Source organism: Xenopus tropicalis, chromosome 6, assembly GCF_000004195.4.
Source record: "Xenopus tropicalis strain Nigerian chromosome 6, UCB_Xtro_10.0, whole genome shotgun sequence".
Lineage (NCBI taxonomy): Eukaryota > Metazoa > Chordata > Amphibia > Anura > Pipidae > Xenopus > Xenopus tropicalis.
In genome coordinates this window covers 130,586,976-130,607,263 of record NC_030682.2, presented here as the reverse complement: position 1 = coordinate 130,607,263, position 20,288 = coordinate 130,586,976, and the positions used below count along the sequence as shown (strand labels likewise).

Sequence of the window (20,288 nt, the reverse complement as noted above, 5' to 3'; positions counted from 1 at the left end):
AACAGTGCACGCACATTGGCATTCACATTGGCTTTAAAGTGCACACATTGCCCTCAGGTTATGGCCGAGACATTCTGATAAGTGAAAATGAATCTTATAATTCTGTATGGCAGCGCCTCTCATCCCTGCCATGGCTATAATCTCATGCTAATCCCCTTTACATGCCGGGAGAATGCAGAACACGGCAGGACAAAGGATAAGCATTTCAGTAGATCCGACACTTATATCATAGGGTTTATTTGGAGTGCGGAGCTGTCGTTCTGTTGCACTGCAGCCAGGGAGTAATACTGTGATATACTATTAGATTCTGTATTATAGCTGATAGAAACTGAAATATGACACGTGCTTTGTTCAAACCTGTGCTTAGTTGTTCCATGGGAAGATGGATAAGTATTGTGTTAAATTCTCTCTGTTCTGATGAGGAACGTGGAGAAAATTCTCTCCTGTCTCCATAATGGACCATTCTCTGGGTCAGCCTTAAACTAAAATTATTAATAGCAGTAAACTAACTAGCAACCATCCCTTCCCTGAAACTATCTAATGTATCTGCCAGTACAGGCTCTAAACACTTGCCCCTTAAGGGCAGTGGCAGACGGGGAGATTAGTCGCCCTGCGACAACGAAAATTTGTCGCAGGGCAACTAATCTCCCCACAATTCCACCCCTCCGGCAAATCGCCGGTGTAATGGCATACGCGTCACTACTGCTTGCCGAAGTCGCCCTGAGAGGACTTCTGAAAATCGTAGCGACGCAAATGCCATCCCACCAGCGATTTACGTTTTTGCCGGTGGGGTGGAATTGTGGTGAGATTTGTCGCAGGGTGACTAATTTCCCCATCTGTCAATGCCCTAAAAAGTAAACTGGTCTTCTTTTCTTTTATTTTGGATTTCACAAACCCGTGTGATAAAAGAGTTTTAAAATGAACATAAGATATGTGCCCTCCTTAGCTAATACTGTACTACACTAAGTGCAGGAACTCTCATTGTTTCTCCCATTATAGCACTTGGCCACTAGAAGGCAGCAGAGGGCAGAAGGATAGACTTGACTGCTGCTCTTGTTTGTTATTAAAAGCAGATTTACACAACAGGACGCTGGGCTTATTCAGTAATAAAAACAATAACAGTAGAGAAAAAGAAATGAACTTCAAGTGCCCTGTGTCTGTCCCTCACATTTCTCTGGAGGGAGCCCATCCATGCTCAAAACATATTGATTCTTTGTTACAAATATAAAGATGTATAAAGATGTGATAAATTGAGGATTTTCTAGAATTTTCAGCTGCCATTATATTGTGTGTTTCCCCTTCTCCTATTAAAGTTACACACTTTACATTTCTAGTTCTGTGCAGTTCTATGGGTCTCTTTTGGCCAAGGCTGTGCGGATGAACCGTTGGAACAGAGCTATTGACACCCTGTACTGATCAGAGTAAGGCTGATGTCAGATGAGACGTAGGGCGGATATTTTTGGCAAGCGGAAAAATGCTTGCCGAAAATTCCGCCCTACGCCTCCTACTTGTGCCTGCTCCTGAATGAATACGCATAAAAACGCAAGAGTTTGAAAGTCTTGCGTTTTTATGCATATTTCGGCTACATGTGCCTGCACCCGAGCGTATTCCATTCATTCGGGTGCAAGCACATGTAGGAGGCGTAGGGCGGTATTTTCGGCAAGCGCTATTCCGCATTTCTTTAGCTTGTCCTGGCTAGCTCTGTGTGTAATGGATTATTATCCTTTATATAGAACTAACATATTCTGCTGCTCTTAATAGAGAGTTTATATCATTTACATTGGTCCCTGCCCCAGTGGATCTGCAGTGTAAAGATGGCCATACATGGGCGGATTAAAAATGCAATTGAAATCCTTTAGACCAATTGGGCATCTTATTTGCCCATGTATGGGGTTTCCTGACAGCCCTACCCAACCAAAAAAATCAGCGTCGGATCGGGGGCGTTAATCTCCTTATTTTATCCCAACGCGTTGTAGTCAGTTTTATCCGGAACCAGTTAACCTGTATGTTTTTGGAGAGTGGGGTAATATTGGGGTACCCAGAGGAAACCCACACAAACCCTGGGAGAATATACTGTGCATGGTCCCTGCAGGTAGTGACCTGGCAGGAATTGAACCTAGGGAGCAGTGCTACCTACTGCAACCTAGAATATCAGCACACATATCTTTGTATATATTTTCTTTTCTGCAAAAATTGCTTGTATTTAATTAATTGAAAATAGATTTTTATTTCTATCCTATGACCATCTCTGCCAGGGGAAATTACTTTGCCACGTGGAATTATGCAACTCTCTCCATCTGTCTTTATGCGTGGCTGCAGCTAGAATGTGGAATTATGCCTTCACCATTAATCCTGAGAGCAAGTATGAGAGTATTCAGCCATGTTAGTACAGGTATAGGATCCGTTATCGAGAAACACGTTATCCAGAAAGTTCTGAATTACAACCATCTCCCATAGATTCCATTATAAGCAAATAATTCAGATTTTATTCTTTTTTCTCTGTTAATATAAAACAGTACATGTACTTGATCCCAACTAAGATATAATTGATCCTTATTGGGGGCAAAACAATCCTATTGGGTTTATTTAATGGTTAAATTATTCCCTTTTCTCTGTAATAATAAAACAGTACCTGTACTTGATCCCAACTAAGATATAATTACCCCTTATTGGGGGCAGAACAGCCCTATTGGGTTTATTTAATGGTTAAATTATTCCCTTTTCTCTGCAATAATAAAACAGTTCCTGTACTTGATCCCAACTAAGATATAATTACCCCTTATTGGGGGCAGAACAGTCCTATTGGGTTTATTTAATGGTTAAATGATTCCCTTTTCTCTGTAATAATAAAACAGTACCTGTACTTGATCCCAACTAAGATATAATTAACCTTTATTGGGGCAGAACAGCCCTATTGGGTTTATTTAATGGTTAAATTATTCCCTTTTCTCTGTAATAATAAAACAGTACCTGTAATTGATCCCAACTAAGATATAATTACCCCTTATTGGGGGCAAAACAGCCCTATTGGGTTTATTTAATGGTTAAATGATTCCCTTTTCTCTGTAATAATAAAACAGTACCTTTAAGTTATGGAGATCCAAGTTATAGAAAGATCCCTTGTCTGGGAAACCCCTGGTCCTGAGCATTCTGGGTAATAGGGCCCATACCTGTACTCCATCCTCTATACATCACAATTAGTTAGAGACATCAGCCGTCCGTCACATGTGGCTGTGGCCAGACCTGGACTGGGATACAGAATAGGCCCTGGCATTTCAAGTACACAGAGGCCCAAACAGCCCAATAAATAGTGACTGTCTATGGCATCTTACAGCAGCCCCTCTGGCATTTGCCAGAACCCACAGATTGCCAGTCCAGGCATGGCCGCTGCCTTCTATGATATAGTGGGCATAGCTCACTTTAGCCCACCTGTGCCCATTTTATCATCAGTCAGTACACTTGTGGCACTCTGTGTGGGCATCACATAAATACAAAAAACAGTTGTTGCTATAAATCTTATCTCCAAATGAGTGTTTTCCTATGAGCTGACATGAAAAGATGATTATAGCCAATTAACTTGTTTGACTTCTCCATTCCAATCCAAACTGAAAGGCTGCCTTCTGTGCGGCATTGGCTTTAGTGCCTGATTTATTCATCTTGACTAAGCAGCCAGACCTCTGTGGATTTCCTTGTTAGCCAATGTATCTCTAGGGTGTGAGGCTTGTTTATGCCATAGCCTATAGCTTGATATACTGCAGCTCAATCAGGGCACAGATGGCAGTGCTAAATGCAATTTCATAGAAAATAAGGGATTATTTCTGTATCTTCTATTTACTGTTTGATTTCAAAGCTCCCTGTTCATACCAATCAATTGGAAGATTAAGAACGCTTGGCACTTGTGCCCATAGACTTTACTGGCTTACTTTATAGGTAGAGGTTAAATCATTTTAAATTTGATAACAAGTCTGATATTGCGCAGGTTCCAGAGGGACAAAGTAGGTGAGTTTTGTGTCCTTCAAGCTTTTGCTTAGTATATACTTGTCCAGCAGTAATGGCTCCTATGGTGTAATCCTGACATAACTGGGGGCACGGCCAGCCAATTGGGGCCATCAATGGCAATCTACATTCTAGATATAGCCTACTGCTTTGATTTTGTTATAGTTGCAGCTAAAGAAAGTGCTGATAATGAGAAACAATCAAAACACAAGAAAAGAAAGAAAGAAACAAAGTAATAAGGTGATGACCATTATCCCAAAATATAACAGTGATATAATGCCTGCATGTAATCAAATCATTTTCCATAAGGAGCCCAACAATATGTCATCAAAACTTCATGCCTCCCAACTTTCCCAATTTTCGCGGGACAGTCCCTCTTTTAACAGCTCAACCCGCAGTCCCGGATTCTTACTGAAATGTCCCTCATTTCCCTTTGATCTCCTGCACTGAAGCTAAAAAAGATACAAATTTAATTAAAAAGTAGCTTTTGGCAGAGAGCCTAGAAATCTTAACAAGCTATACATTCACTTAGATACATTGTTTCTCAGACTTAATTAAATAAGTGGGCTTTAAGCAGAGAGCCCAGAAAATTATTAAGCCCTAACTGCACTTCATAGAATTGTAACTAATAAGCTAAACAGGTCTCTTGGGGGAGCTGAGACTTGCAGCTTAAAGGGCAATTTCACCTGCATTAGTAAAAATGACACCAGAAATGTGTTCAAACTTTAAATAACCTGGCAAATTTAGTAAAATGGGAGTGTTATTTAGGGGGATTTGGTCGCAAAAATGGGCGTGGTCAAAAAAAACATTTAACCGCGTCCAGGCGGCTTTTCTTTTTGTCCCTCTTTCCATTTTTCAAATGTTGAGAGGTATGAAACTGGCTTAATCTAGGTGTCTGATGGATCCAAGGACACCAGGGCTGAAGAATATGCAAGGCATCGAAATTAAAGGGGAAATAAACCCGTGAATGCTGCACGCCTCTCTCTAATATTATATATCACATAAAGCAATGCATATATAAATGTCTTTACATTGGCAAAGTGCGCTTGTGCCCAATATTCTTTAATATGGCAGATTTAAGTTGAGGAAAGTTACCATAGAGATCCTTAAAACTGATTTATTTTACACTAAACACAAAGCAAAACAGATTTTTTCATATTTATGTACAAATAGTTGTGATCCAGTTTCCTAGCAGACATTTGATATAACCCAGTACAAGGGTATTGGTACATCTATATAGCAGTGAAATTAACTCTCTCAGACATTATTTACTACATTATGAGGTTCCAGGTATTGGAACAGACAGAACTCAGAAACATAAAATGCAGAAAGCTCTCTGTCCACTTTCTACACATTTTTAAAATATTTTTTTTCAGCTAATTGGGTTTTTATGAATGTTCTGCAAATATTTTACTTAATTTATTTCTCTCCCTCACTCACTGTCTCTGTATGCCTGAACATAACTAGTACTAGACTTACTCCTAATATACCATTAAGTAATCTTACAATACTTATCTAAGGCCCATTTAGTCATTATTGCCTTTGTAGGGAATTATTTACTGTAGACTTTAGAGGGTGATGTAAATTATATGACACTGAAGATAAACACTCAGCCATGTTTATCTTCAGCAGAGGATAATTCAAAGCAGTGGAGATGGACGGTACACTGACTATACCCTTTAGGTTAGTGCCACAGGGGGCAGATTTTCTGGCTGCGGATAGGCACAGGCCAAACAAGCCCTGTGTGGCACTAGCCTTAAGGCTGTGTTGTCCGTGCAGTTTTACTGGCTCTGCTTTTCTCAGTCTGAGAGCAGCAGTGCCAACGTTCCGTGTGTCAGATGAGTCTGATTCTCAGGCTGCAGATAAACACAGACCAAGAAACTGCCCCTACGCTGGCATTAGCTTTTCCCTGTGCCTGCCCCTGGAGCCAGTGTGTTGGTCTGAGTGCAGGCACACAGAGCGGATTTGACTCCAGAGCGTATGCATTTTGGTGCCAAAATCTGCTCCTTGTGCCTGCACCCAATCCCATGCAGTGGCTTCAGGTGCAGGCAGAGGGAAAGGCTGATGCTAGCATAGGGGCTGCTAAAAATCTGCCCCTTCTGCCATTAGCCTTAGGCTGAGGGCACACAGTGTTTGCTTCGCAGCTCTCAGTCTGCATTTTTTTTTTTAATCGCATTTGGTCACAAACACTCTGACCCAAATCGGGATGACCCCGTTGTTTGGACTGTGAAGCTAGGGAGATGCATCAGATGATGACCACATTGGCTAGTTGGCATGGTCCTCTAAACTATAGACCATGTGGAAAGGGGCACATCAACGCCCCAATGCAGTACTTCCAAATGGGCTAATATACTTATGACTTGGTCTGCAGAGGCTGAGTGGCAGCTTTAATAAGCCTGCATATGAATAATTTCGTTTTTACAACCAAGTGTGTTAGCATGCACTATTCTGGTTACAGCCACCATTGGTGCGGCTAAGCATTTTTTATGTCTTTGTACATTAAAGGAGAAGGAGAGGGATAATCACTGGGGTGGATATTGTATTGATATAGCTGAAAAGTGCACTGTAACTGGGTACTTCTGCAGAATCACCATACTGCCATCTTCTTTTTCTTGTTTGAAAAGTCAAACCTAAAAGCACAAAGATGACTTTTCACTTTACTGCACGTGCGCACTGGCCCAAAGCAAAGGGCCTGGGCCAAGGAGAAGATCTAGAATCAGAAGATGCAACATGGCGCTCCTACAGAAGTACCAGACCGGTGCAGTTTTCAGCAAACCGGAGCACTGGCCCGGGGTATCAGGTAAGTGATTATAATCACTGGGGGGTGTCTAACAGTTGGCCTAACATTTGGCGCCCCCTAGTGATTATACCTTTCCTTTTTCTTCTTCCACCCACTGCAATGACTTTCTTGATTGCAATAACACTGGAAAATCCTTGGCAATTAAAATGATAATATGTTCTGTTCTGTCAAGCTGCTTCTGTAAATTGTAGCTAGGGAACAGCAAATCCTGCAATATAAAGACTTTGTTATAGAACAGATCTTGTGTTTTAAGGATTACGTGCGTTACCTGAGCAGCCATCTCCTTCATTGGCATCTACACAATCTTCTAGAAGCCGATGCCAGTAAAAGGGCAAAAGATGGTGAAAGATTGTGTGGAGAGGAGGGTTATGCACAAACATAACACAAACCATGTCAGGTTTATAGGGAATTCCTTATGCTTGATATTTTTCCAGTAGATTAATTTTCCTATCACAGTGCAAATATAACCTGTGTACAATTCAAGCAGTTGTAAAACCAAGATACAGGTCGAACCGTGTGTAAGATTAGATAACATTTAAGCCTAGTATTTAAGATTGACAGCCTCGTCATCTAGACCAGTGCAGCGCAACTTCTGTGGTACCGAGGGTCGGAATTTTTCTGGCCTACATGGTGGAGGGCCGATAATGGAAGCCAGTTTTGACCACTCCCCTTTTTCAAACTGCACCCACTTCAAACCACACCCATGTTATCACGAGAGCTTTTAAGACCATACCCACAGATCAATGGTGGTAGTGCAGCAAAAACCCAAAGGGTTGGTGCTCGCTGCAGGGATATCTCCCTTCATTCATACGTGAAATAAGTTTATTGTGTCATATTAAGACATACCCTTAAATCCATATGCCGCCACCACCTCCTTCCCTGTGGATAGCACAGTAACAGCCAGCACATGATTGCACACCTTAGGGACCATATAATGACTATATCCAAATGCTAACAAACACACACAGGCAGCATAGGCAGGCAAAGTATGGCACACACAGGCAGAATATGGCACACACAGGCAGAATATGGCACATAGGCAGCATAGGGCAGGCAGAGTATGGCACACACAGCCAGGGTAGGGCAGGCAGAGTATGGCACACACAGCCAGGGTAGGGCAGGCAGAGTATGGCACACACAGCCAGGGTAGGGCAGGAAGAGTATAGCACACACAGGCAGCATAGGGCAGGCAGAGTATGGCACACACAGGCAGGGTAGGGCAGGCAGAGTAAGGCACACACAGGCAGCATAGGGCAGGCAGAGTATGGCACACACAGACAGCATAGGGCAGGCAGAGTATGGCACACAGGCAGCATAGGGCAGGCAGAGTATGGCACACACAGGCAGTATAGAGCAGGCAGAGTATGACACACACAGGCAACATAGGGCAGGCAGAGTATGGCACACACAGGCAGCATAGGGCAGGCAGAGTATGGCAAACACAGGCAGCATAGGGCAGGCAGAGTATGGCACACACAGGCAACATAGGGTAGGCAGAGTATGGCACACACAGACAGCACAGGGCAGGCAGAATATGAAACACAGGCAGCATAAAGCACTAATTTGAAAGTTGAGCTATTTATGCCCCCTTCTGTTATAAACAAAGTAGTTTGTTTAGAGCTACCTCTTAAACAACCTCCCTTCTAAGCAGCAGCCTTTGAGTGGGCCGTTATCAGAGGCTACTCACTGGACTGGTAATTAGTTTTATCAGCACCTCTGTATTTCTGCAGGACAGGAATTAACAGGAAGTACTAAAGTGAAGCTTTATTCTTGTTTACTGCCAGAAATAACAGAAACCATAGATATGGGAAACAAGTAGGATCTTGAGAACTTTTACCAGGGAAGAATGTGCTTGGCATGCATGTGTCTATGGCTTCAGTGCCAAATAGAGGAGTAATTCTGATACTGAAGGGCTGCCATTGTATTTCATTCTTTAATAAACTGATAAGGAACATAAGGAATAATATAGAACTTGTGTGTTCACAGGAAATTTTAAAGTCATTTACAGACTGGCACCTTTAAGAAGTGTGTGCTTCTTCTTGATGATCTGGGCCAGTTGTGTAATTCCAGAGCAGCGCAATTCCAGTCTGTTCAGCCATCAGAGACTGAGAATGTAATTGAATTTCTAGACCTAATATAATCACTACATCCATTCAGCCTTCTGCCTGGTCTCTGGCATTTCATTTTAGTTTTGTAAAGATCTGTCATGAATCAGGCTAACCTGCATTTGGTATCAAACAATACAGATGCGCTGATGATAGTTTTACATGCAAGAATACCAGCCCCAAAGCCGCAGTCACGTGTATGTCTCAAAAACTCAAATAAAATAATGGGAGTCATTTCTAATGGTGCATGTAATTATGCGTTTAGTGCAATGCACCCGCAGGGAATACCCACTTACTTTACTCTAGACCAAGGTGGTTCAGGTTGCAGATTAGGAACTGTCACTTTAAAATGTGGCAGTCAGCAGTTACATACATACATATGTGCCATAATACCTGAGGTTAAACAAAAACACATAAGCAGGAAACTTAAAGTTGCCAATTTATTAGGTTCCCCCCAGTAACTCTTATCACTAACCTCTTACCCCATATTGGCTCTCTTCTTCTTTTAAAATACACTGGCTAGATGTAGGGGGTAAGTGTTTTGCTCAGATAATTCCTATGTAGCCCCCCCCCCCATACACACACTTAATATGTCTTCATTTAGCCAAGATAGGAATGGTGATGGCTCCATCCGTGAATCCATCTCACTATACATCAAGCTGTGACCTTCCTAGAATGAAGTTGGTAATTAATTTTTCTCCCTCTCAGCACAGGGCTTCACAAGAGGATTTCATTAGAGGCAGTCTTGAGAAAAATGTCAAAGATGTCATATTTGATATTGCCAGCCAAGCCCATGTTCACCTAGAACATGTAAGTATGTCTTATGTTTCGTAAGATTTTCATACACGTGACGCGAGTTGGTGGGGATATTCAGTACGAGAGGGGAGGGAAGATGGGATGCATCATGCTGCATATAATGTTTGTATTTAATTATTGTAATCCTATCCATTCTTATATTTTGGCACTGGACATTTTTCTCTACTTTTTGTTTAATTGTATGATAGTTGTTTTTAAGATGATGAGGTAGGAACCTTCCGGACCAAAATATATTCTGGCATCCCTTAATTGATAATGTTACAGATTGATAAAAAAAAAATGACCATATTAGTCACTTCCCCGTAGTTCTAGAGCAGGGATCCCCAAACCTTTTCACTTGTGAGCCACACTCAGATGCAAAAAGTGTTGGTGCACAAGCATGAAAAAATTTCCTTGAGAATGCAAAATAAGGACTGTCATTGGCTATTTGGTAGCCCCATGTGGACTCCTGGCATCTGTGCTTCCAAAACTTGTCTCCAAGCCAGAAATGTAAAAATGGGCACCTACTTTAAGGCCATTGAGAGCATCATCAAAGTGGTGGTGACCAACATGATGTTTACGAGCCACTGGTTTGGAATCACTTTTCCAGAGAAATCAAACACTGCACTTACAGCCATATCTCACCCTACTTATTCTTCAGGCTGGTCTCACATCTGCTTCTTTGTTTCCTCCTAAGGGGCCCAGCCCCACAGTATGGGAACGCTTGGTAAAGAGGTTATTGTCTTACCCCACAAGCATGATTCTCACTGTCAGCCTCTATAGGCACAGAAATCTCTGAGAAGAAATGTCATTGTTTTTGCATAACCACATGTCCTCCACACCCAGAAGTACATTTAAATGTTTCATGTCTAGGCTTATTTGTCAGACACAAGAATGGACAACCAGCCACAGACCTGTGTAAGTAGTGCTTTCTTAGCATATGCGTTTAGAGCTGTATTTAGCTACGTGAGGTTGCATAATACATTCATTATAGGCACTCATTCCTGGCTTTTGCAATCATTACTGGAAATGAAGTACAAATGTGTACTATAGGGAAGAAAAGAATGATGTTTTTTTCTGGATGCTTCAGTGTAATTCAGAGAGGGTTATTAGGGACTGTAAAAGAAACAGAGAATGAAGGAAGAAGATAAACAATATAGTAATTGTGTTTGTGAAGTAAAAGTTCATAGCTGTAAATCTGAGTATTTGTTCTGCTAATTCTGTTCATTAAGTGATACCTGTATCATTAAGTGAACTATGGGGAGGATGCACCTCTTTCCTGGAAAACAATATTTCTCTTTGTGCTTTTGTTGGTGGAGTTACATAACGAACAAATCTGTGTCATTTGCCATTACAGGCAACATACAGTGAATTGTGCATTGCAATCACTAGGATCAAAATTAAAAAGATATAGCCAGAATACAAGACTGAAGGTGGTCCAAAATTTGTTTGTTTGGCATGGTCACCAAATGAGCAGATATTTGCCCACTCTGGTCACAAACTTTGTGATCCAGCTGACCCAAACTTTTGGTACTTGAGTTACTTATCAGATTCTAAACAGCAATGTGCTGTGGGCAATCATCCTCATTCAGCTATAGATCAGGGTGGGTCAAAATGTAAAGGCTTCCTCGGGCCAGTTTTCCTGTGGACCTCCTATTAATTATTATGGCTTCTAGGTCTTTCTGAGCAATGTATAGGTTTATTTTGTGTGAGAACATTATTTTTATTGTTTTTTGCCCCTGAGAATTGTATGTAGGATATTTGCCTCCCTATGGGGAAAACACAAGTCATATAAAAAAAAGTAATTAACCCCCAAGAAAACATATGTGGACATATCAATATTTGATCTTTATTCAAGTAATATATAAAGATATAGGTGATGTAACCGAAAAAAAACAAGAGAAATTTATTTAACAACAAAAAAAATACCAGATATGTCTCCTGAAAATGACATTCAGATGCACCAGATCAAGTATCATGCCTAGACTGAAAGAGCCCTCTGAGGCCTTTAGAAATAAGGTTACAGATTTCTGTGCATCTGGGAAGGGATTTCAGAAGATTGACAAACAGCTGAATAATTAATCATTCCACTGTTTGGAAGATCCTCTACAAACACAGAAAATTTCAAACAACTGCCTGCTTGTCCCGGCTAATTCCTCCTGACAGCAGAACCCAAGATGCTGAAGGTAGCTCTCACCATTATTGATGACAAAGATAAAGTTTAAAATTGCTCTGAACAGACAAGGCAAAGAAGAGAGAGTTATTTGGCCAAAGTTCAGGACATGTTTGCTGAAGACAACAGCCAGTATTTGATCAGAAGAACCTACTAACCAACTGTAAAGCAGCTGCTGTGAATGACAGGGCCGCCATCAGAAATCATGGGGCCCCTCACAACAAAATTTTCTGGGCCCTCCTCCTCCCACGCCCTGCCCCCCAATTCCCTTCCCCCCCAGTGATCCCTCCCATCAGCACAAAGGACACACAAACATTGGTAGCAAGGGCCCCCATAATACATTGGTGCCCTGCAGCAGTGCCCCCATAATACATTGGTGCCAAGAGCAGTGCCCACATAATACATTGGTGCCAAGAGCAGTGCCCCCCTAATACATTGGTGCCCAGCAGCAGTGCCCCCATAATACATTGGTGCCCTGCAGCAGTGCCCCCATAATACATTGGTGCCAAGAGCAGTGCCCCCATAATACATTGGTGCCAAGAGCAGTGCCCCCATAATACATTGGTGCCAAGAGCAGTGCCCCCATAATACATTGGTGCCAAGAGCAGTGCCCCCTAATACATTGGTGCCAAGGGCAGTGCCCCCTAATACATTGGTGCCAAGAGCAGTGCCCCCCTAATACATTGGTGCCCAGCAGCAGTGCCCCCATAATACATTGGTGCCAAGGGCAGTGCCCCCATAATACATTGGTGCCCTGCAGCAGTGCCCCCCTAATACATTGGTGCCAGGAGCAGTGCCCCCCTAATACATTGGTGCCCAGCAGCAGTGCCCCCATAATACATTGGTGCCAAGGGCAGTGCCCCCATAATACATTGGTGCCCTGCAGCAGTGCCCCCATAATACATTGGTGCCAAGGGCAGTGCCCCCATAATACATTGGTGCCAAGAGCAGTGCCCCCTAATACATTGGTGCCAAGGGCAGTGCCCCCATAATACATTGGTGCCAAGAGCAGTGCCCCCTCTAATACATTGGTGCCAAGAGCAGTGCCCCCCTAATACATTGGTGCCCAGCAGCAGTGCCCCCATAATACATTGGTGCCAAGAGCAGTGCCCCCATAATACATTGGTGCCCTGCAGCAGTGCCCCCATAATACATTGGTGCCCTGCAGCAGTGCCCCCATAATACATTGGTGCCCAGCAGCAGTGCCCCCATAATACATTGGTGCCAAGAGCAGTGCCCCCATAATACATTGGTGCCCTGCAGCAGTGCCCCCATAATACATTGGTGCCCTGCAGCAGTGCCCCCATAATACATTGGTGCCCTGCAGCAGTGCCCCCATAATACATTGGTGCCCTGCAGCAGTGCCCCCATAATACATTGGTGCCAAGAGCAGTGCCCCCCTAATACATTGGTGCCAAGGGCAGTGCCCCCTAATACATTGGTGCCAAGAGCAGTGCCCCCCTAATACATTGGTGCCCAGCAGCAGTGCCCCCATAATACATTGGTGCCAAGAGCAGTGCCCCCATAATACATTGGTGCCAAGAGCAGTGCCCCCCTAATACATTGGTGCCCAACAGCAGTGCCCCCATAATACATTGGTGCCAAGAGCAGTGCCCCCATAATACATTGGTGCCAAGAGCAGTGCCCCCTCTAATACATTGGTGCCAAGAGCAGTGCCCCCATAATACATTGGTGCCAAGAGCAGTGCCCCCTCTAATACATTGGTGCCAAGGGCAGTGCCCCCATAATACATTGGTGCCAAGGGCAGTGCCCCCATAATACATTGGTGCCAAGGGCAGTGCCCCCATAATACATTGGTGCCAAGAGCAGTGCCCCCCTAATACATTGGTGCCAAGAGCAGTACCCCCATAATACATTGGTGATCAGTGTGCCCTTCAGCCCCCCCCTAATACATTGGCGACCTGCAGCAGTGCTCTTCGGCTCCTCCAGCATCTTCAGCAGCACCCTTAGATCCTTACCGGGCGACGCCTCTGCACGTCTGTCTCCACGCGAATGGAGACAGGCCCTTTTAAAAGGTTGCGCCCCGTGCGTATGACGTCACCCATACACGCGGGGCGCAACCAACCAATGACAGGGCCCGGATTTTATTAAAGGGGGCCCGAGCGACTAAGAAAACTGTAGCACCGCCGGGCCCCCTTTAAAAGTAAAAATTGCCCGGGCCCGGTACAGCTGTACCCGCTGTGCCCCCCTGATGGCGGCCCTGGTGAATGATATCATTTGGGCTGTGTTGCTGCATCAGGGCCTTAGGGATTTACCAGCATAGAATCCACTATGAATTCTGGAGGATAATGTGAGATCAACATCAAAAGATTGAAACTCAACTGAAAGTGGACCTTTTATGTCAGAGACTGGTAGACCATTATAAGAATCCCCTTCTGCCAAAAGGGCAACAACAGGTACAAGAGGCAAGGGTTTACTTTTTCCACAAAAGGAAATGGCATATCTGTTTTAGTTATATTATTTTATGTTACTTTTGTGCATCATTGTTTTTTTGTTTTTATTCAGTTATATCACTTTTATCTTTATATATGGTTTAATGAAGATCCAATATTAATATGTCCACATGTGTTAAAAAAAGAAAAAAGTTTTAAAGGGGTGTCCTGCATGGCTCTGCAGAACATACTAGATATCATGGCCATACCGCATGCTGTCAGCCTGCCACACACACCACTTAGGGTGAAGACACACGGAGCTACTAGTAGCAGCTACTTGTCATGGCTACAAAAATAGACAATGCTGATCATTTACTGATAATTGTCTTTATGTGTGTTTTAGCAGTGGCAATTGTTAGTACAGGTATAGGACCCATTATCCAGAATGCTCAGGACCAAGGGTATTCCAGATAAGGGGTCTTTCCATAATTTGGATCTCCCTTAAGTCTACCAAAAAAATCAATAAAACAGTAATTAAACCCCATAGGATTGTTTTGCATCCAATAAGGATTATTTATATCTTAGTTGGGATCAATTACAAGGTACTGTTTTATTACTACAGAGAAAAGGGAAATCCGTTTTAAAATTCAGAATTATTTGATTAAAATGGAGTCTATGGGAGATGGGCTTTCTGTAATTCGGAGCTTTCTGGATAACGGGTTTCCAGATAAGGGATCCCATATCTGTACTGTCTATAGAGGGTATTTTCATTAGTAGTTCTAAGCAGCTGTGTGTGTCTTTGCCCTTAGACTGGCCACTTGTCAATTCACCCACCCATCTGTTTAAGACATACTAGTGCCAAACTGGGTTATTATAAATAAAACTGGTCTTTGTTCACCAAGCATTCATAGTCCCAAGTTTTCTAATAATATGTCAGAATCTCAATATAATAAGTTTTAATACTTTATTCCATCTAATTTTTACGTAGAATATATAAGCCTGTATGTGAGTTTTTGTTGAATTTAACTGACACGTTGCAGCTTTGTGCCAATGATTCATATGTTTCCTCAATCACATCTGCTGCGTTTGTATCTAATGAATAAAGCATTAAGAGAAGATGGCCTTTTTAAGGAACAGATGTTAAGTTGCAATGGAGCTGTATTTGGTTCCAAACATTTATGTGTGTTCTGCAAAAAATATGTAAATAATATGGGCCCCCCTGCAGGTAAGTACTGATTCCATCCAGGTCAGTGATCTATTTGTGTGGGTGGGCATATATCTATAAAACGTACCAAGAATCAGCATCCATATGTGCATTATGATTGAAATGATTGATAACTACATCAATATATTCATAAACCTGCAGTATATAGAGCTGGAGAAATGAACAACATTGCAATAAAGAGTTTAACTTATTATGGTTATTGTGTGCTCTCATAGAGACAAATGGGCAGCAACCTGTGCTCGCTGGTGGCTTAGCAGGCTGTCTAACTGGCGGCCAGCGGGCCAGATGTGGCTCCATAGACTGCTGTGTATGATGATGTAATTTGCCCCACAAACACACAGTTTTCCAACTAACTGCCCCCCCCCCCCTATGTGGGCACCAGTAATAGGGCTTTTAGAAATATCTAGGTAAAAAAATGACTAGTTGCCCTAAATCTCACATTTATTGGTACTTCAGAATGGACTTTATAAACATCTATGTAAACCAATAAGTATTTACCCAACATGTCATACTAATTGGCCTTTATGCTGGACCCCCATCCACTGTTTTAGCCCCCTTAAGTTAATATCACAGGTTTAGGCAGTTATACATAGCATAACAAAAGTGTGAAAGTGCCACATAGAAAGTGCCCTTTACCAGGGGAGGCAAAAAGCATGTTATAATCAGCTAATTATGAGGTTCCAGCTAGTCTATTATAAGATTATTTTCTACACAGACTCGCGACTAGTCTTAGTTGAAAGTTTATAATAATCATTTTCCTTTTCATTATGTTTTTCTGTAAGTTAAACTGTAAGGTTGTACAAATGAATTTGTTTCCAGCTTTAGGAGTTTAATACAAACACGCTGATTAGTTCAGGTACATTGTGGGCTCTTTCCTTTTTATTCCATGAAATCTATGAAGGCTGTGATATAACATATTTTCTAATATGATTTATAGAACATTTCCTGTTTCCTTGGTAACAGAGTAGCAAGATGGTGTTATTTAAAGCCCTGTCACTGGCGAGTAGTGGTTTCTATGTACAAAGCACCTTGGGGTGTGGGTGCAGGCAGTAGTGGACAGATACCCACATCTGGGTATTTCTATTACCCCAAAAGCAAGTATTTTTTAGTTATACAAAAACTATTTTTATATAGAAATTTTCAAAATCTTTTGCCAATTTTGGTGATCTGCGTGATCTGCGGCCAATAATTCAGGCAGTTGTGAGAACCCTGAAGCTTCAGCCATCTTCAGAAGTGTAAAGGTGGCCATAAACAGGCAAATTTAAGCTTCCGATTCGGGCCCTTTAGACCAATTTGGAAGCTTCTCTGCGTGAGGCCCTCCGACAGGCCTCCGCGAACAATATCTGCCCATAAAATCAGCCAGATGCCGATCAGCCAGGTTTGATTTTCCCATCAGATCAAGAATTGCATCAGCTTGTTGATATGGTCCTTGCTCTCATGGCTCATATTCCTGATGTTGTAATCCGACCCTAGGGCCAAACGATTGGATTAGCCCAATATTGCCCACCTTAGGTGGGAGAAAGATTTGCTCGTTTGGTGACCTCGTCAGACCAGGGTATCTTAGAGTGTAAAGCCAACTTTAGTATGTTCCACCTGTGTTGGTAAGTACACTGCCCTCAGATTGGAACAGTGATAGGAACTGACTGAGAAGCACCAATTACAACTATACGAAAGTGCAAGGAGCACCTTTTAGATGCACATAAGGTTAATTAACAGAATATTTTTGTGCAGAGATTGTACATGATGTTCAGTCATAAATTACCATTACAGTTTTTTACCCTCTATGAAATGCCCCTAACGGGGAAGAGCACAAAGTGTTAAAGCAATTGGTTGGTTTTTTAGTGCAAGTCTTGGATGGAAGGCTTATGGTTTACTGTTGCTTGATGACAAGAGACAGATGTGCAACTGAAGGGGAGTCATTGGGGGGGCACTATTGGGCTTCTAATGACTGCTGGTGTCATTAGTTATTACTCATTGCCTTTAAATGGCACTTATAATAAAAATGTTAATAATGATAATAGAGCTCACACTCTGACTAGAGGAAACAATGCCATCTGCACCAACAGCGAGCTCCCAGTTTGGACAGCCATGTTGGGACTCTATGCTAATAAGGAGTATCCCAGCTCTCTCATTATGCCCATGCATAGGACCGAGGGAGAAATCCCCCAATCTTACAAAACACATATGTACATAATGGGCCAACTGGGAGACTCACACATTATGTGCCTGTGTCTGACCAACCCGGCCTGCTCTGGGAGCTCTCTACTTTTGTTTGCCATATAATGGTTGCAAGGAGCATTTTGTGGCCCAAATAATATTGTTTTCCCCAGCGAGAGTGCAGGCTCTATTAGCACACACCTCCAGTGGGGGAAACTATGATAAGTGCCCTTTGAGCTGCAATTTTCATATAATTATTTTATAAGAACATTTTCATGCTGGTCTTAATACAGTGTCCATAATAAAAGAATAGAAGAATAATGCCAACTCTCTTGTTCTCTCCTTTCTTTTAGGCTCGGTCTTTTAAGAAAAGAATTCCAAAATCAGCCTTCCCTGCCTTTAATATCACAGTAAGGTTTTCTATTATTCCTTCCCACATTGGGCTTTCTTGGTGCCAAATATTTTTTATTGTGCCCTATGTCGTAATCTGTCATTGTCAAGGTGCTCTAGAGTCTAGATTTGTAATCATAAATTTCTTTGTGAATAGGCTAAATAGATACAATGGTATATTGGAAGGTGCAAAAACATGGACAGGTAATGGCCACAATGAAGGAAACACTAGGAATAGAAAATGTATTGAACGCAGCTAAATCCAAGGTCTGGTTCCTTAGATAATACAGATGCTACCATACATTCATACAAAAGGTTCTGCTCTTAAGTAGAATTCTATCCCTTAGGCATTACTACAAAAAAGACAAATTAATTTTTTAGAGGTATTTTAATGGACTTTTAATGATCCCATATATTTAAGGCACCCGTGTGGAAATGCTCTCATAACGTGACTTCATTTGAAGCATAAATATTTTCTGGCTTTATTAAAAAGAAAAAGAAATCACACTTGTAGTGTAAAATAAAGAAAAGTCAATGAAAAATATCTTGGGTTTTGCTACCATTTATTCCCCCCCTGCCATCTGCTAGTAGCTTCAGCCTGCAGACCTGCCCGTGCTGATGTGCTCTCAAGCATGCCATAGAATTCCGCATTGTTCCACCCTACTGTTTTTCCTATTCTGATGCTATAGCCTTAGAAGGTGACCCGTCCTTATCAATTGCAAGGCCCACTTTGAGCCATTTTGCCGAGTCCCCCTTGGACTTAAAGGCATACTTTTGTTGATTAATTGCTTGCCGTGATCTGGGGGAGCTTAGGAGAAGCTTAGTGAATCCATCTCCCCAGCATGCTGTCATGTGTCAGTCACTACAGGATGTCCACCAGTGTATTGAGAGAGCTCCTAGCTGGAGATGGGATCCAGCAGACCTGTGGGAAAGTGATATGTAAGTTAGAAAGTTAATGTTACCAATTCACTGAAATGCTGATTGCGACTGCTAACTCTGCAGGGCCCCAGTGGGCACGTTGCCCAATAGGTAAAATCAGCCTAAGACCAGCCCTGCAGCCCCCCATGGCTATGTGCCAGCTCACTGCACTCAATGGCCAGCTGGTCCTTTTTGAAAAGACCAGATATATTACTTATCCATGATGATAGTGCTTTTAATTATTATTATCACATATGTATAAAGCACCAGCATATTCCTTAGTGTTGTACAGTAATAGGTTTACAAAAACAGCCAATAGCTGCTACATGAGGCAAAGAGGGCCCTGCCCCAAAGATTCCATCTAAAATGGATAATACAGTATGAGAATGTGGGTTCTTATGTACACGAAACAATCACTCTCTTCATATTTGTATTTATAACCTCTGCTTAAATAATCTCCATAATAACCAAACCAACTTGTGATGCTAAATTTGGAAACATGGCATCCTCCACTATGGTACAACATATAATGTGTGTGCAGGTAACTTCCCAGTGCAGCATCTCTACCAATTTGTGTTGCTTAGCAACAGCTAAAAAATACCCTACAAATTATCTGTAGACCAAGGATAGGTTCTGCTTGAGTGCTGTGCCCTCTCAGTGTAATGGTCTGTAACACAAGTTTGACTTTTCTAGGTCGCCCTGGATTGGCATTTAAAAACCCTTCGAAAGGCTGACTTCAATATATTCCATCCAAGCTTACAGAGGAAAAATACTTTGCTTCCGTTATCTTTGTATGTCCGATCATGGAAACAATCCTACTGAAATATATAAACATTATTTAATTTCTAAAAACTCTCTTTATTCTTTTTTTTATGTATGTCATTGCTCCTTTGATGTCAACACAATGATGGAGTCCACATTAAATCTCTTCACACATCTCCCCCTTGGCACCGGCTTATATGTATCTTACTGAAGATGGATATTTATACAGCAAATTACTTTATAAATCTATAAATGGCTAATTTAGTGTCCAATATTGAAGGCTTTATCAACCAAAATGGTACATGGTCTACAGAGCTAAACACATCAGCAAAAGCATATGGCTCTTAATATGGAGCTGAGAGGAGAAAGATGTGATACATGAAATGAGTGAATAGAGTTTGGATAGAAGAACATTTAGAAGCCAAATCTGCCTAGGATTAGATGGTTAATATGAAGCTGGAAGGTGGGGAACTGAAAGGAAGTAGATTAAGAAGTAATTTATAGAAATGACCATAAAAATATTAAACAGCCTTCTACAGATGTTTTAAGGACAAATGAGGTAAGGGAAGTCACA

General features: G+C 42.0%; 1 protein-coding gene across 2 annotated transcripts in view; it reads left to right on the top strand.

The window, feature by feature from the left end:
- Positions 1 to 20,024, top strand: part of ndufaf6 (NADH:ubiquinone oxidoreductase complex assembly factor 6) — a 38,272-nt gene extending 18,248 nt beyond the window's left edge. The window contains exons 7-9 of one of the 2 annotated variants that reach the window (XM_004915119.4): positions 9,610 to 9,711; positions 17,998 to 18,054; positions 19,646 to 20,024. In XM_004915119.4, coding sequence (XP_004915176.2) covers positions 9,610 to 9,711; positions 17,998 to 18,054; positions 19,646 to 19,774 — 288 coding nt within the window. In that variant the 3' untranslated portion in view covers positions 19,775 to 20,024. The remainder of the gene's footprint in view (positions 1 to 9,609; positions 9,712 to 17,997; positions 18,055 to 19,645) is intronic. The other variant, XM_002931530.5, reaches the window with a different exon arrangement.
- The last annotated feature ends 264 nt before the right edge of the window (positions 20,025 to 20,288 follow it).